General features: G+C 37.3%; 1 protein-coding gene across 7 annotated transcripts in view; it reads left to right on the top strand.

The window, feature by feature from the left end:
* The window catches only part of fanci (FA complementation group I), an 87,445-nt gene that overhangs the window by 15,568 nt on the left and 58,624 nt on the right, over nucleotides 1–13,253 (top strand). For 6 of the 7 annotated variants that reach the window (XR_015753797.1, XM_087981295.1, XM_087981298.1 and 3 more), the window contains exons 2-16: nucleotides 1,101–1,195; nucleotides 1,532–1,644; nucleotides 2,318–2,390; nucleotides 2,902–3,032; nucleotides 4,301–4,454; nucleotides 4,637–4,694; nucleotides 5,441–5,482; nucleotides 5,592–5,715; nucleotides 5,965–6,050; nucleotides 6,314–6,446; nucleotides 7,484–7,576; nucleotides 9,212–9,348; nucleotides 10,309–10,489; nucleotides 11,559–11,646; nucleotides 12,085–12,215. Coding sequence is in view for 6 of the 7 variants with exons in the window: in XM_087981295.1 (XP_087837421.1) it covers nucleotides 1,561–1,644; nucleotides 2,318–2,390; nucleotides 2,902–3,032; nucleotides 4,301–4,454; nucleotides 4,637–4,694; nucleotides 5,441–5,482; nucleotides 5,592–5,715; nucleotides 5,965–6,050; nucleotides 6,314–6,446; nucleotides 7,484–7,576; nucleotides 9,212–9,348; nucleotides 10,309–10,489; nucleotides 11,559–11,646; nucleotides 12,085–12,215 (1,515 nt within the window). In the remaining variant the exon portion in view is untranslated. The remainder of the gene's footprint in view (nucleotides 1–1,100; nucleotides 1,196–1,531; nucleotides 1,645–2,317; nucleotides 2,391–2,901; nucleotides 3,033–4,300; nucleotides 4,455–4,636; nucleotides 4,695–5,440; nucleotides 5,483–5,591; nucleotides 5,716–5,964; nucleotides 6,051–6,313; nucleotides 6,447–7,483; nucleotides 7,577–9,211; nucleotides 9,349–10,308; nucleotides 10,490–11,558; nucleotides 11,647–12,084; nucleotides 12,216–13,253) is intronic. The other variant, XM_087981294.1, reaches the window with a different exon arrangement.

Genomic DNA, 13,253 nt, shown 5'->3' with positions numbered 1-13,253 from the left:
ACATATTGATAGGTGAGTGGGTGGTAAAGTTCTGGTCATGGGCGGAGACAAATCACAGGTCTTCACATCGGGGCTGGTGGCTCCATCCACCCTCAGCATAGCAGGCTCTCTTGATCTCTGGAGTTATTTTATGAGGACTGTGGAATGCTGGAATCAGAAATAAAAACAGAAAGTGCTGGACAAAATCATGTTTGGCAGCACCTGTGAACACAGGAACAGGTAATATTTCAAGTCCAGTATGACTCTGCTTGCGAAACTGGGCTGTCCGTTAACTCTGTTTCTAACTGCACAGATGCTTCTAAACCTGTTGAGTTTTTTTGTATTTTGTTTTTCTGCCTGGTTATTGGTCGCCAGTTCTCGTGGCCTTCAGAACTGGGGAGGGTTGGAGGCTAAGGCAATACACAATTCTAATTTATTGCATGGTGTCATCACATTATCATGTCTGCAATGCTGCACTCCCACTCCATTAAGCAATCTGAAACTCCAGGGTAATGTATCCCAGACAAAGGGGGTCTCTTCAGGGTCCCAGGCCAAACAGCAAAACAAATGGACAGCCCCTTTAAAATACAGCAGATTTGGTTGTTCCAATTTTGTAAGGCTCTAGTCATACAAAATGGTAAACTGTTACAGAAATATCCCTGTGTGAGTGATTTCCCTCTTTATTCCACAGTCTCTATTAGGGTGACTTTCCGTCACTGACAAAATGAATTCCTTCTAATCACGAAGATAGCACTGTCAGGTTTCTGCCCTCCCCTCATTGTGACTGGAAGTTTCTTTTCCCCTTCCCTGTCTAAAATCTTGTGTATTAAATTCTGTCATGTAATTATATGCTGTTCACAGTACAAAAGGATGTCACTTCAAGCATCCATTGTGTCCATATCAGCTCCTTCTAATAGCAATTCTCCCAGTCAAACTCACCTGTCTTTTCCCTGTAACTCCAAAATTCTCTATTGAAAGCCTAAATTGAATCTGCCTTTAATATACTTTTAAGAATATAATTTCAGATCTTAAAACATGTTCTGTTTAAAAAAAAATGTTTTCCCTCATGTCATTGTTGCTTCCTTTGCCTGTTATCTTTAAATCAATGTCTCTGGTTTTAGGTTGACCATCTGATGATTTTGACTCAACATTTAACGCCAGAAGTCTGACATAAAAATAGAAAATCTAGGCTGGTGAACCAGCATTGAAAAGGTAGGTTAACGTTTTCAATTGAACCCATCAAATCTCATATATATTTGGTCACACTGCAAGATTTAGTTATTCGCTGTGAATGTTGGAAATCAGAAATAAAATCAAAATGCTGGAAGTATTCAGCTGGTCTGGTAGCATCTGTTGAGAGAAAAACATAGATGCTACCAGAATTGCTGCACATTTCCAGCATTTTCTGTTCATTTTATTTTGTTTCTGGATTCGTTCTGTAGTAGTTCATTTTATGTGGTGTCTTGGTGTTTTTTTCGAGGGGTGTATGGAGGCATTGTATTAAATGCACATATTTCCATTAAACACTGAAGTATCTTTTCTTTGAAGGTAGCATTTCGTGTTACTTTTATATGAGCCAAGATGGATCAGAAGGTTTTGGATTTGGCAGCAGCTGAGGATTGTCAAGGATTGCTGCAGTTACTGCAGCGCATGAAAGAACAGGAGGTGAGCAACTTTCTTTGCCTTATATAATGCAGCATTGAGGTATGTTAAAATATAACTATTTTCAACAAGACACTTTGAAGTTTAAATAAAATGTTTATGATACATTGCATTCAAACATATTAACTTAAAAGATACATGCATTATGATATTGTCCAAAATAAAATGCTGGAAATCTGAACTAAAAACAGATAATGCTGGCATTAAGTAGTAGGGTTTATATCTGTGGAGACAGGTCAGAGACCCAAAACATTAACTTTGCTTTCTCTGCTACCTGACTTGCTGAGTATTTTCAACATTTTATGGTTTCATTTCAGAATATTTTCACCTGTTTCAAAAAACAAGTTTGAATATTATTGAGCAAGTACTTTAATGACTACTTCAGTCACGTCTCTTATGAGCACTATCCCCTCCAGATTGTGAAAACGTTTGAGGGTTTTTCACAGGCAATCCAGTATACGAGTTTAAAAAAAAGTTCCAACTGCAGTTTCTATTGGGTGTTTATCTCAAAAGGGTTTAATTGTTTATAGAAAAGGAATTTGTACACAAGTGTAATTTTGTGAATGAGATGCTTATATCAAATTCAGGCTTGTGTGTATACTCTGACCCATGTTTTACTTTGTGTTTAATTAGTTAACAGTGTGACATTATAATTTGAATATTACTTTTGTTACAGGTTGGTGCCCTGATAACACGTTATGCTTTGAAAGGGAAGGAGATTGGAATGCTGATGAGAGCTATTTTTAAAGGTTGGTGCTCAATAATAAACAATATTTGTATATCAAATTCCAACTTCAGAATGCAACAGTTTAATGCATTCCATCCCTCATCCCATCACCTTGTATTTAATTGGAACAAGTGCATATTGATCAGTTTATGGCCTATGGAAAGAAAGTATTTATTTTTCAGCAATGTAATTGTTGTAATATAGTTTTGAAGTCAACTGAAAATGGCACCTACTGACTTAAGGCCAATATATACACTTACTGGGTAGGAAATAAATGAAAGAAATGTATTTATTGTAATTAGCCCTAATCTAACTGTATATGAGTCCTACTGTGAGTGAGTTATCGAATTCTAGACCATAATATGCAAACTACAAACAGCACTGAAAGAAGGCTAAATTTGAAGCCATATCCTGGAGTTAAAACAATGCTATGCGATCTCTCTGCAATACGTGATCCCCGACCTGTTAACCAGTAAATTCAGAGAGTTGAGTGCTGATATAGTATATCTTGTCCTTTTGTTTTGCCTTTATAGGTTCCCCATGTGTTTCAAATGAAGGAGTTTGTCTGAGGCTTTTTGTTTACAAACATTGCATGCAATTAGTTGAATCAGGAGATCTACAATCAGATGTGGCAACAGACATGATTGGTTTGCTGATGCTTGAGGTAAACTATGAAATAAATAGATGTTGAGCATCTCTCTAACAAAACATTTAATGATAGTTGGATTATCTGCATTCAGACATGCTTGTTTGCTCTCTAGCCCCAGGTCCCTCACCACTCTCCAGCCCGGAAGCAAGTTCACTAAACAAAATATTTTAATGCTAAAAGCAGTTATCTGTCATTTAAGGATAAGGTATTTTATGTTCTAAATGTAGTCATGTTTTCAGATTAAGATTCTGCTTCTGCAGCTGCACTTGCTATTAATCCCTGAAAATTTGTACAGAATATAAGAATATCCATTTTTCGCACTGGCAATAATTTGAGAACATTAATGAAATGGAATTTGTTTTCTGTGAAAATAAGAAAAAAACTTTGTGATGTTCCAGTTGATGTTTTTGAGTTTATATAAGATTATGATCAACAAAGTATTTATTCACTAGAAGGGATTTGTTAAAATACCAAAACATACAGTTTACAAATGGAGGAATCAAGTAGAATTGTGACAATGAAAGTATGGTAGAGTTATAGTTAGTCCATTGGTAAAGTAAACAAAGCATAATGATGTTAGAGAAAATCAGTGCACGTTTCTTGTGAGAGAAGAGGATGTGATGAGAAAACTAGGAGGTTTAGAAATTCATCAACCATAATGATCTCATGTTGTCCCAAAAAATGTTTGTATTTGCATTCAATTCTGATTTTTCTTTTAGATTGTCATATTGATGTTGTTGTTACTTTTTTGTCTGTTCTGAATATCATTATGTAAGGAAGCATTGGAGTCCATAAGCTATCAAAGTTTTCTGTAAAGAGGGCATGAAAGAATTTAGAACAAGGTTAAAAGTTTTAAAGGGCAATCATTAGAGGATTTAGAGCTGATGTTGGTCTGAAAAAACAATGATGATACATGGGTTGTATCTGGTGAGGCAAAGGGTAAACAGATAAATGGCAGTTTAACAAGTTTGCAAGATGGAAGATTGGCTTGGCATCCATTGTACTCATCAAGTGACTCCATTGAAATAGTAGTAGCAATATTATACTTAAATGCTAGTAAAGAAGCTCTTAACATTTATTACCTCCATGTTGCCTTATTACTGGGTATAGTACAGTATTATGTTAAATAATTTCTCACCGAGTTGGCCTGTTCTTGTGACTATAAAGTGTTTATATAAAGAGTTAACAATGTGAGATTGTGGGTATCAGGGCATACATAATTTGCAAAATCTAATGTGATCTGTAGACTTTATGCACTCTGAAGTCTGAGGTCTTCTTTTTAGGCACATCAACTCCCTGGAGCTGCTTTAGCTGAATTGGCAAGCCTGTATGTGGATGCTATCAAGGGAGGAAGCATTATCAATGGCAAATCACTGGATCTTTTTCCTACAATACTTACTGTTCTGGCCTCCCAAGAAAGCCTGAATTATGGTGGCGGTGAGGAAAGTTTGAAAAATATACTGAACAGCAAATATTAAATATTTATTGGTGTATATGCGACTTCTCCATTTTTTGAACTTACCCAAGAAGCCCTATCATGTAGGTAGTATATTTCTAAGGGATTTTAGCCATCTGTTATGTATAATTTTACATATTTTTATTCTCCTTCTGTTTGCTAGGTCACTTGAATGGAGAAGAATACAAGAAGCAACTAATCAACACACTGTGTTCCAGCAGGCAAGTAGCATCATGTGTGACTAATCCAAAGTAACATACCATTAGATAGCAATGCTTTAGGAAATTGGAAATTTGATCAAGAAGCAATTAGCAACATGAGAATATACAAGGAACTGGAGAAGTTCCTTGTAATTTCAGATTACTTGTCGGAAAATTCAGTTGCAATGTTCTTCTCCTTCCTATGTCTTCTAAAATTTTAACATAATGTGGAAAACTGTTGCATGGATGCCAGCACCCATCTATTAAGCTGTCCAATTAATTTGTCTTAATGTGTGCACGAGAGAGTTCATTTAGGGCAGGCTGTCAAATGATGGAGGTCTGATTCTTTCCTCTCCAACATCTTTTGAACCGGCGTTTACTGCAAACCAATCAATAATGGCATCAGAACTCCTTAATTCAGGGTACTGAGGCCAGTTTTAGTGCCCCCTAAATGTTGCTTGGGCCAGGATCAGCTGACTTTACTCAGGCTAGGAATGCCACTTGAAACTCATTCTACAGTAAATTATTCTACATGTGTATTGAGCAAACTTGAGGAGAAAGTGAGGACTGCAGATGCTGGAGATCAGAGCTGAAAATGTGTTGCTGGAAAAGCGCAGCAGGTCAGGCAGCATCCAAGGAGCAGGAGAATCGACGTTTTGGGCATAAGCCCTTCTTCAGGCAAACTTGTCCATTAGATTCCAGCCTGCTCTGTACTTCTAGGAACATAATTTTATTTCTGTTTTTAAATGCTTTCTTTTATTTTCCAGATGGGATCCAAAATGTGTCATTCACCTCACATCAATGTTTAGGTAAATTTATTTCTATCAGTTCAATGACTAAAAAGCAACATTTTACCAAAATGAATTTCTGTAGCTAAAAATTAAATCCGTGTGTCCTTGTTTGTTCTCCTTCCCAAAGGGATGTCCCACTCAGTATAGAGGAACTTCAGTTTGTTATGATGAAAGTGCTGAGAATGTTGCCCAAGTTGGACTTGCAGGAACTGCCTCCACTTGTCTATCAGTTGCTTCTTCTCTCCGCTAAGGTAGGTTGAAAAAAAACAATATTGACATTCTGATTTACAGCAAAATTTTATCATTTTGGGAAACTTACTTTCTTCAGGGTAAAAAGTCAAGCACTGTGTAGAACTGCTTCAAAGTGATGCTTGAGATGTTAATAAATGTAGCCTAGCTAAATATTGATGAGAAAGCATTGTTGTTATTCACTTGTATGATAACGATTGCAGGTAAATTGTCCACCTCTTTACTTTGTGATTTGTTCTTTTATTTTATAGGGTTGTAAGAAAACTCTTTTAGAAGGGATCACAACATTCTTCCATCAACAGGATCAGTTGCAGAAAGAAGAACAGACAGGAACTGAGTGAGTTGTCACTCTTGTGTGCTAGCTTATTTAAAATAGTGAAAAGGTATTCCATTGGAATCTGTTCCTGACCTTATCTGATTGATGTTCTTGCATGGGTGTGTTCAGATCATGAATATCCCTTGTCTTACCACCACACCCAAATATGCACCCTGCTTCCCTCTGCTTAAAATTATGGCAGAGATTGCAAGTTTGCTGTTTACCCAGGCTATGTTATCACTGTTATTTTTGCACAGAAGTGTACTTTTGTTTTCATTTTAAAGGTCCATGGAGTTGGAGGCTGTAACAGTGCCACAGGACCAGCTTTGTCATGTAGAAGGAACAGTCATTCTTCATATTGTGTTTGCTATCAAACTGGACCATGATCTAGGCCGTGAACTCATCAAGTATCTAAAGGTGTGACGGAGTGTCCAGTTTCTGTCAGCATGTTTTGCCTTTTGTCTTACCAAGAAACCTAGGTAAAAGATTGTTCTGCCAGACATACAAAAGAGATGGGGAAGAGTCAAAGGGACGAAAGTATCTTTGAGATGCTGGTAATGGTTTTTAAACACCTTTAGATTAAAAGCAAAAGGGAAAATTGATGTCGGGCACTTAGCAATTATGAAATTCTGGGAAAGGTTAATTTTGTGGACGGCAGTATCTTTTCAATTTTGAAGATTACTGGGAAGAAGAAATGAGTAAAGAGTAACCTGTTTAAAACTTCAGATATTTGAGAGGCAAATGGAGAACTTGCAGCTTTTTTAAAAATGAAACGTGTGCTAAGTTTTTTTGTTGGTCAGAATGGTTTTCTCAGATACAGGATCATATTCTACTTCAGTTAAAAGTGCACATAATTCTATGCAATGGAGACATGGTTTCTGAAAGCACCTGTCCCATTGCTCTTAATAATCAAATTAATAATCTTATTACACCTTGATGTTATGAATAAAATATTGCAATAACATTCTGAATGAATTAAAAGCTTTTTAAAATAATTGCCTGTGAATTTAAGCATTAAATTTATTGAAGGAGAAATTAACTCGGGTTGTGCCATTTCAATTGTTAAATCTAAATAATGTAATTTATCAGAAGATTGCACTTGGGTTGTATTGGCATGTTAATGCTTGGGGTCTTATAGTGAGGATAGCTGCAGCTTTAGATGATTTTCTTTGTTGTATTTCCTTTGTGAACCCTGCCAAGTGCAGCAACATTATTGCCTCTCAATCGGATAATGAAATTGGGAGGGGCTGGAGACAGTCACATCACTGAGGTCTTGTTTCTTCCAAATTGATCATCCAAGTGCCAGTATTGCCCACTTGGGTGGGGAGACAATGTATCAGGTAGAAAGTGCTCAGAGAAACACATATTTTATTTCAAAAGTACCATTCATAATTTAGTATAACTAAAACTGATTATGAAAATCTTAAAATATCCTACATTTGCCATTTGTCTAGGCTGGCCAACAAGGAGATACCAGCCGGGTTCTCTGCTCTTTTAACATTGCATTGATGCTGTCTGTAGCTAGGATACATCGATTTGAGGAGCAGGTATGTTTATTCTTCCATCACTTTATTTCATTTAGAATCTCCAAATAGAGTTGAGTGGGAGTTGACTGGCAAGATTGTTTACATTGAATCATCAAGTCATGAGATTCAGTGTATTAGATTAGTGATATGAAGAATATTGTTTATTACTCAAGTGGAGATGATCTTGCTCAGATTTTAAGTCTCATGAGTAAATTTTATATAATAATGAATTTTCCAACGTGGTAGAGTCATAGAGATGTACAGCATAGAAACAGACCCTTCAGTCCAACTAATCCATGCCGACCAGATATTCTAAATAAATCTAGTCCCACTTGCCAGCATTTGGCCCATATCCCTCTAAACCCTTCCTATTCATATACCCAACCAGATGCCTTTTAAATATTTAAAATCCCTTTAAACGCCTTCTTCACTATCCTATCTACCTGTGACTCCACTTTCAAGGCACTATGAACTGCATTCCAAGGTCTCTTTGTTCTACAACATTGCCAGGACCTTACCATTAAATATATGTCTTGCCCTGATTTGCCTCACTAACTAGCAGAATTCTGCCTCAACAATTTATGCCTTTTACCCCAGTTTCTACTTATTAATCCGAACCCTGGATCATCCAAATTCTGCATGTCTTAGACATACCTGCAGGTGTGTTCAAGTTAAACCTTCAGCTGGAGTTTGCTCTTCAACCTGTCTTAAACACTTAAATTACAACCTTTAATTTCATCATTAGTTCCACCTTGCTTAAATTTTTAGCTTTTGGTGTGATGTCCTTTGCCTTCACTGATCATTATGTGAGGTAGTTCTTGTGTCTGAGGGATTTTTGGTTCAATAAGACCAAATAGTGAAGAACAGTTATACAGATGTAAATGCTTAATTCAGGATTGTAATTTACAGCAGTCTTCCTCAGTCTGCTGTTTTTTGTGTGTGAGTCCAAGTGATTTAGTGAGTTAGCATTTGGCTCTTTCCTTCTTGAGATTTAGGTTTGAATCCATCCCTACTTAAATGGGTGATTAAGGCAGTTCACAAGTAATCCATGATGTTTGTGCCTATGGTGGGGATATCTGGGAGTGAGTTTATCTGTATTCAGTCCCATAGGGCATATATCTGCACTCATGCCACACATGTTAATATGTTAGGAAACATCAAATTTGGTTGTGTGCTTAGGGTAGAGGTCTGTGATTTCTGGGGAACCAGCTGAATTTGTGAATGTGCCCTTGTGCAGTTTTACAAAATTAGAAAAGAACATCTGATAGCAAATTTCTGATAGCAGTATTTCTGCTCACTTACATTAGAACTGCAATTTCTTGCAGTGCTTTAAAACAAAGTTTTATTTATAATTAAAAAGGCTGGAAATACGCAAAGTACAAAAGGAGTTCTTCTCTTGCCTGGACATTGACCTTCAAAAGAAAGTTCCCCTGAAATAGTAACCCATCTTTCTTTTAGGTTCTGTGTCTTGTCAGAGTTTGTAGTTATATGTCCCAGCGACCAAATTTAAAGATGTAATAATTGTCATGATCATTGCTTTTATTTATTGATCTCAGATTATGTTGCCTACATGAATGAAAGAAAGATAGTTGAACGTTAAATTGAAATTTCCAGATCTGAATTCTTTTGATGATTTTGGATTAATTACTGTTTCAGGTGTTCGACTTTCTGAAAACGGCGATTATAAAAAGTTTTAAAGATGGACAGTTTCAGCAAAATTCAAAATTCCTCCAGGATTTGATCCCTGCTCAATGCAATGTGTCTGAAATGATTTTGGAGACCGTGTCAAACAGGTTTATATTTATTTTTTCGACTTAAAGCTTTTGGAAGGGTGCTGACATGAGCCATCATTTTACTTTTAACAGGGGAATTTCAGGTACTGTACTCCTAATCTAACAAGATGTTATTTTTAAACATTTTTTAAAATCAAAAGTGGTGCATTGAATTGCCATACTGAAATGTCTGCCTAACCAGCTGGTATTTAATAATGTAAGTGGTAGAACATTTTACTATTCATTTTTTAAAAATTGATAATAGAATGACAAATAATGAACTCTCCATTCTGGTGGCTTTGAATCACTATTTTTAGTTGTAATGCAAGTGACTAGGCTGTTAAAGTGTCTAGAAACTCAAAATTTGAATGAGATCTGGAGTATTGCATGCAGTTTTGCAGAATGAACACTTTGAGAAAGGAAGTACTGGCACTAGAGGGGTGCAGAGGACATCCACTAGGTTGGTACCAGAGTTGAGGGAGTTGGCTTATGAAGAGAGACTGAGTAGACTGGGATATTATTCATTAGAATTTAAAAGAATGAAGGGGGATCTTATAGCAACATATAAATTTTTTAAGGGTACAGATAAGACAGAATTAGAGAGGATGTTTCCAATAGCGAATGAAAAAGGTATAAGAAGGCATAGCCTCAAAACTTGGGGGAGCAGATTTAAGATTGAATTGAGAAGGAAGTTCTTCACCCAGAGGGTTGTGAATCTGTGGAATTCCCTGCCCAGTGAAGTTGTTGAGGCATCCTCAATAAATGATTTTAAAACTAAGATAATATTTTGAATAGTAGAGGAATTAGCGGTTACAGTGAGAGAGCAGGTAAGTGGAGCTGAGGCAATGAAAAGATCAACCATGATCTTATTGAATGGTGGAGTAGGCTTGTAGAGCCAGATGTTCTTATGTTCTTATTAGCTTTTGATTTAAATAAATTACATTCGCTAAATCTGAAACTTTTCCCTTGTTCGCTTTGCAGTGTCTTTGGGTGGGACCATGTTACCCAATCTCTGGTACAGTTGGGATTTATATTCATGGATTCTTTTGGACCAAAGGCTGGTCCATTTGGGAAAGTTGCTGAGACTAACCCAAGTGCAGGAAAAACTCCATCTCAACAGACTTGTAGATTGGGAGCCAAGATTCTTCTTGAAACATTCAAAGTGAGTGTATGAAATATGGTTTATTGTGCTCTGTCTTTTGAAAATATCTTCATGGCATGAATTACTTTGAGTTTTATTTATATGGTCAAAATGAACACTTTTCACAGAAAGAATCAGAACAACAGTTGATTTCCAAATGGTGGAAAGTTTAAAACATGAAAATGTTGTGAACAGATACCGAAAATAATTAGAAGGACTGATGGATTGTTAGTATTTGTGTCAAGAGGACAAGAAATTATGCTTCAGTTATACAAAATCCTTGTTAAACCACACTTGACGTACTGGGGTAGCTCTGGGCATCACACTTTATGAAGCATCTATTAACCTTGGAGAGAGAGTACAGTGTGGATTTATCAGAATAATTTGTGGACTCTCTGAATTAAAGTAACAGGAGGAATTAAGCAAATATTGGCTGTATTTCCTGAAATCTAGAAAGTTAAGGGGCAATTTGATCAAAGCTTTCAAGTTATTCGAACAGATACAGTATATCGAGAAAAATTATTTCTACTTGTTGGTGAACCTGGGACTAAGGGGCATAGTCTAAGAATTAGAGCCAAACTTCAAAAGTGAAATTATGAAACTCTCTTCCACAAATGGCAATTGATGTTAGGTAAATTGTTTAAAACTGGCATTAATAATTTTTGTTAACCAGAAGTCTTAAGGGATTTGGGAAAAGATGGATTTATGCAATGCCCTATCAGCTGTAACCTCATTGAATGGCAGAGGATAAATAACCTCCTATTCCTATGTTCCTCTTATCTAATCTGCTTTTACATTAGTGTTGTTGGTTGAGGGAGAAATGTTTCTGAGGGCATTGGGAGAACATTCTTGTTCTCCAAGTACTGCCACTGAATCTTTAACCTCCACCTGAGCAACTTAAATAGGTACAACATTACCACTATAATATCTGATCCTAAGTATGGATGATTTCTAACATGTTTTACTTTAAGTGCTCTGACTTTACTCATTTCCCACCCTCATTTTGAATACCCCGGTGTTAGGTGCGGGTGATTGAAAGTAGAATTTATTTTTGTAAAAATATATTCTTCAAAAATTATTCTTGATCCAGGTACATGAGCCAATTAGGAGTGAGATCCTCGAGCAAGTTCTGAACAGGGTGGTGACAAAGAGCACATCACCAATCAATCATTACATAGGCAAGTAGATGTGACATTTAAGCCTCTGAGAATGAAGGAATGACTCTCACAACAGTGGGCTGGAGTGTAAAGCTTGTTGGTCTCAGAAATTTAACTGCAGGTTGCTATCATCGTGCAATGGAATTTTCACATGGGATGGGAAGATTAATTTGACCCTGTCCAAGTTGAATTTTACATTTGTATGTTGGGTATACATTTTTCTTTGAACTCTTCGCAGCATTTGAGAGTACATTGCTAATCTGAGTTTCACTGGCATTCTGCAAAATTTATCTGTTAATTCCATAAAGTTATCTCCAACTCAAATTATTTTAAGTTTTGCTAAGGAGGTGGCTGATCTGGATGTACAGATTGCCTATTAATAGTTTGTTTTTCCAATCTGGTTGCAATATGGAGACTCCCTTGAACAAATGTAATCCTTATTTTCTTATCTTTTCTCAGACTTGCTATCTGATATTGTAATCTCAGCTCCCCTCATTCTCCTGGACTCTTCCTCCAAGGTGATAGAGGCATTTGACCACTTGTCCTACTTGCCCCTTAGCACAGTCCAGGGACTACTAAAGGCAGTGCAGGTAAAATGTTTTGTTCCATCTGTTTTGTCAGCCTTTCTAATACTGTGAAACTGTGAATTGTTTCTATCAAGTCTGTGTAATTTTCTAGTCACGATTTAAAACATGAAGTGAATAGAATTGGCTGAAGACTTGCATCTGTCATGCTGGGGATCACTGGAGGGGACCAAGATGGATCATCCATTTGGCACCTCTGGCTGAAGATTGCTGCTTCAGCATTATCCTGAGTATTAGTCTCTTCCATCACTGAGGATGAGGATATATGTGGAGCTTCCTCCTCCAATGAGTAGTTTAATTGTCCATGACATTTCACAATTGGATGTGTCAAGACTATACAGCCTAAATTTGATCAGTTGGTTGTTGGATTTCTTAGCTCTGCCTATCATTTGCTGTTTATGCTGTTTGGCATGCAAGTAATCTTGTATAGGAGCTTAACCAGATTGACAATTCATTTTTAGGTGTACCTGGTGCTGTTCCTGGCATGCTGTCCTGCACTCTTTTGAACCAGACTTGATCCCTTGGCTTGAGTTGGGGATGTGCCAGGCCATGAGGTTGTAGATTGTGCTGGAGTGCAATTCTGCTGCTGTTGATGGCCCACGGCCCCTCATAGATGCCCAGTCTTGAGTCTTTAGATTTGTTCAATTAGCATGGTGATAGTGCCACACAACATGATTGAGGATGTCCTCAATGTGACTTGTTCTTCACAAGGGCTGTGCAGTGGTCACTCCTACCAGTACTGGCATGGACAGATGCATCTGTAGCTGGCAGCTTGGTAAGGATGAGGTCAAGTATGTTTTTCCCTCTTGTTGGTTCCCTCACCCTTTGCCCCAAACCCTGTCCTGCGCTATGTCCTTTAGGGTCTGACCAGTTGGATCAGTAGTGCTCCTGCCGAGCTATTCGTGGTGATGGACGCTGAACTCCCCAACCTGGAGTATATTTTGTGCCCTTGCCATCCTCAACGCTTCCTCCAAGTGTTGTTCAACATGGAGGAGTACTGATTCATCAGCTGAGGGAGGACAGTACTTGGTAATCAGCAGGAGG

The sequence above is a fragment of the Chiloscyllium plagiosum genome, unplaced genomic scaffold, assembly GCF_037043375.1.
Source record: "Chiloscyllium plagiosum isolate Xiang-an unplaced genomic scaffold, Cpla_swu_hap1 HiC_scaffold_39, whole genome shotgun sequence".
Taxonomy (NCBI): domain Eukaryota; kingdom Metazoa; phylum Chordata; class Chondrichthyes; order Orectolobiformes; family Hemiscylliidae; genus Chiloscyllium; species Chiloscyllium plagiosum.
This window is presented reverse-complemented; position numbering and strand designations above follow the sequence as displayed.